This window comes from Limulus polyphemus, unplaced genomic scaffold (assembly GCF_000517525.1).
Source record: "Limulus polyphemus unplaced genomic scaffold, Limulus_polyphemus-2.1.2 Scaffold6535, whole genome shotgun sequence".
In the NCBI taxonomy this organism is placed as follows: domain Eukaryota; kingdom Metazoa; phylum Arthropoda; class Merostomata; order Xiphosura; family Limulidae; genus Limulus; species Limulus polyphemus.
The window spans coordinates 22442-26790 of NW_013672145.1; the positions used below are offsets into that span (position 1 = coordinate 22442).

At 33.6% G+C, this 4349-nt stretch overlaps 1 protein-coding gene across 1 annotated transcript in view; it reads left to right on the top strand.

The window, feature by feature from the left end:
• The first annotated feature begins 2051 nt into the window (after positions 1–2051).
• LOC106473826 (uncharacterized protein C20orf24 homolog) overlaps positions 2052–4349 on the top strand; it is a 5589-nt gene continuing 3291 nt past the window's right edge. The window contains exons 1-2 of the mRNA XM_013934500.2: positions 2052–2314; positions 3065–3168. Of these exons, the coding sequence (XP_013789954.1) occupies positions 2210–2314; positions 3065–3168 (209 nt within the window). The 5' untranslated portion in view covers positions 2052–2209. The remainder of the gene's footprint in view (positions 2315–3064; positions 3169–4349) is intronic.

Genomic DNA, 4349 nt, shown 5'->3' on the forward strand with positions numbered 1-4349 from the left:
GAAGAGACGAAGCAATGTTCACATGTTGGAAACGATGATCATCAGAGAGTTAGTGAGGACCCAAAACACCTTCTTTATGGATTTTCCCCATATTCCTTAGATGTTTACGTATTGTGTCATGAGAGACATGCAATTTCAGCCCCATTTCACGAGTGTGTTGCCATGGGTTAGACTCAACAAATCTTCAGAGCACCAATATCAATTCCAACATGTCGGCCTCTGCCATCAGTGTTAAAGGCTAAAGTCACCTGAATGAAATGTGCTGAACCATCGTTGACACTTACGAACGTTCAAAACATTTCCATAAACTTCTTTGACATTCTTTGTAGCTACAAAAGCGTTGTTTTCCTTCGTGTATTCAAACATCATTACATGCTGAATTGGTGTCTCGTCGTGTGCCATCATTATAAAAGATTAGGATATACTAAACTTTACACATTATATAGGCTACACCAACGTAACGTTTAGGCCGTTCATTTAAGTATTATACGTGATGTATGTTTTTTGGGGGGTGGTTAATAAAAGTGTTCCGAAACGCGACATTAATTTCTTGACGACCTAATACTTTTAGGGGTATGTCGCCTGTAGGACATTTTAGCCTAAATCGACGTCTACTTACCACACAGTAATATCGCTAAACTATGATCTTCAATATATCAATATTAATCGGCTAGTTAAGTTTATAATACCACGTCATTATTGTGGGCAGAGAAAGCAGCAGAAGACACTATGCGATACGACAACAGATAAAATAGTTCGTCATCTGTGATATGCGAGTAATAAATAAATAAAAAGGAATGAACAAAATATTTAATAATGTAGCAATAACCTAATAAATCGAGCGCTTTCAGAAAGTAAACTTCTCTTCTCCAAGGCGAAGAACGAAGAAGATTTTTAAGAAAATGTTCCGGTTGTCATTTTCCCATAATTCTGTGACTTATCTATTTGCCCCCCCCCCCCCAGTGGCACAGTGGTATGTCTGTGAACTTATAACGCTGGAGTCCGGGTTTAGATACCCGTGCTGAGCAGAGTACAGATAGTCCATTGTGTAGCTTTGTGCTTAATTACAAACAAATAGACTTATCTATTTACCCCCCCCCCCCCCACTGGCACAGTGGTATGTCCGTGGACTTATAACGCTGGAATCCGGGTTTCGATACCCGTGCTGGGCAGAGTACAGATAGTCCATTGTGTAGCTTTGTGCTTAATTACAAACAAACAGACTTATCTATTTCCCATATATGTTATGTTTTTAATGGACTCAAGAATTATGTCTTAAATATTTTTGAGTCATATTCCACCACCCCCTTTTTTTTTGAGAAAGTGAATAAATTCTGGGTACGTTATGTCCTTTAGTTACATTCGAAATTTTATATAATTTTCACATGTTGATAAGAGGAACTGATATTTTTAGAGTGCACTTGGAGACAAATATTCTTATAACTAAAATATGTTTGCAAGTCCTAAGTATGAATTGTTGTAAACATTTAGTATGAGCCTTTAGATGATTAGTTGTAACTTAGTATCTGTTTCAACTGACTCGTATTGCCATTAAAATCCATTTAATGATATTTGTATTTATGGATTATATTTATTTTCAAAAAGGTTCACATACACAGTTCAATTTATAAGACCATATTCCAGGAGCTTGTTATAACAGGTTGCGAAACTTAGATTGTACATATTATTTACCGAAACTTGGTTATTTCAGCTAAATAATTTAAATATGAACATAATATTTTGAGAGTAAAATCCAAAAAAAGGTTTATTTTCACTGATTGTAACTGGGTAGAAGTTTTCAGTACTTGTTTTTTATTTCAGATCATTATTTACTGAGTGTTTTTTTTTTTTTTTGCAATCTACGGCAATCATTAAATTTGTAACATACTTATTGAATGAAATATACGTTAAATATTCTGTTACTTTCGACAAGTTCGTTTATAATGAGTTTCATAATTATAGAACAAAATGCATATTAATTTTTAGTTTGTTTCGATAATTAAATAATATATGTAATAGGTGCCGCTTTTACGTTATTTAAATACACTATTGTGTAGATGGCGTGATAGATCTTCAGGGGAGTGCTGTTCGATGTGGCTTTATCATTCGCAAGATTTCCAATAAATTACTTGTAATAGAATACATTTACTTATATTTCTAATGTTTTAAAGTTTATTTAAGATTATCATTTCTTTATTGAGTATATAAAATGATACAAAAGCGAAAGCCAAATGAACGAAACGGTAGTGTAAAAAACGTCTTACCTTCCTTATGGATTCGTGCAACAACACCAGGATCTAAATGGCCTGATAAGGTATTATTAATATTATAGTTCTAATATAAGCTGATGTACGTTGAAATATCCCAGTATCTTTTTTTTTAAGAAAATAAAGCCTAAAATGTTTGATTTATTGGACTAAATCGTATAGGCTGATTAACACTATTCTGTGTAGACTACTTGTTTGAACTAACTCGTGCAAGTTAAAGCACTTTGTACAGAGTTAGTTACTATTGGCACTGAGCTGTATTATGTTTTGCGCGAATTCTTAGTAGACTTTGTCATAAGCTAAATACGTTAAACGATTAATTTTAAGTGTCACATTTTTCAACAAAGTATTGTCATGTGTTTACTATCCTCCTATTTTTTATTCCCTTAAAAACAGATTTTTTTCACTGTCTTGTCCAGTCAGTTTTAGCTGTAGATCTGTTCGTAGCACTGATAAGTTTATCACTATCAGTCTTACATATGCCCTATTTAAATTTGTGCAACAGGCCATTGCAGAGACAATTTTCTTTAATATTTCAAGCAATATTTGAAGAAACCATTCCACAAGAAAAAGGAGTTAGGAATAACATACAAGGCAGTAGAGAAGCAATTGAAAACATTGCAATTACTAATAAAATAATGTCTCTACTGTTTACTAATAAAATAATGTCTCTAACATTAACATTTATAACTTGTTACTATTTAAAGTACTAAATTTACTATTTTAAATTTGAAGTATTCAAACAATTATGTTTTTTTGTTTACATCAAAATAAATAAATGTCTTTATCTATTTCAGGATGAATTCCTTGATATTATTTATTGGGCCAGACAGGTGATTGGCATAATTATTGGAGTTTCATGGGGATTATTACAAGTAAAAGGATTTATAGGAATTTCGCTGTAAGTCAGTAGTTTTACATACTTTGAAACTTGAAGAAAGGCACGTTATCTTGCGAGTTATGATAATTTTTTGTACCTTAACATAGATTCTGTAATTGTAAAAGCTCTAACTCGGTTAGTTTAACTTTCATTGCTATGCTAGAGTTATCCATAATGTGCACTTCTTGTATCGTGATCAGATTAAAATGTTTATCCAAGTATTATTATAGTTGCTTGTCCAATTCAACAGTGATTGTGTTAACAAAACTCCACTTTTAGCTTTAAACATCAGGTTTTTTTGTTAAGTTGATTGTATTAATTAGGCTTTACAGTAATTTTATGAAGGTCACATTAAGTTTTATGTCCACTGTTGCTAAAATACTTTGTTTTTAAACGTGACTGTACATCACGATAAGGCTGATAAGAATTTCTTTACTTGTAAGAATGATAGCATCTCAACTGCGTGCTAATATTGAGAGATCTTTCACTTTATACCAGAGCTTCTTCATTGAACTGGAAATACAATACTTGTCGATCATTTAATGTGTCGATCATTTAAAAATTCTTCAGTTATTATTATTGGATATTTATTATGCTGGCACAGCATGATCTTCTGATCAGTAGTCGAAAATAGAATTTTCACTGAGACTGTGTGTGTTGCATTCCCTGAACTGGGTCTTGTCTCGTTAACTGTGGAGTCGAGGTGTTATTTTGTTCTTTCCACTGGAAAATCTGTCCAGAATTTTCACCGAGACTGTGTGTGTTGCATTCCCTGAACTGGGTCTTGTCTACTTAACTGTGGAGTCGGAGGTGTTATTTTGTTCTTTCCACTGGAAAATCTGTCCAGAATTTTCACCGAGACTGTGTGTGTTGCATTCCCTGAACTGGGTCTTGTCTCGTTAACTGTGGAGTTGAGGTGTTATTTCGTTCTTTCCACTGGAAAATCTGTCCAGAATTTTCACCGAGATTGTGTGTTGCATTCTCTGAACTGGGTCTTGTCTACTTAACTGTGGAGTCGAGGTGTTATTTTGTTCTTTCCACTGGAAAATCTGTCCAGAATTTTCACCGATGACTGTGTGTGTTGCATTCCCTGAACTGGGTCTTGTCTACTTAACTGTGGAGTCAAGGTGTTATTTTGTTCTTTCCACTGGAAAATCTGTCGTATAGGACCATTCAAGAAAAATGTTTTTATGGTATAATAT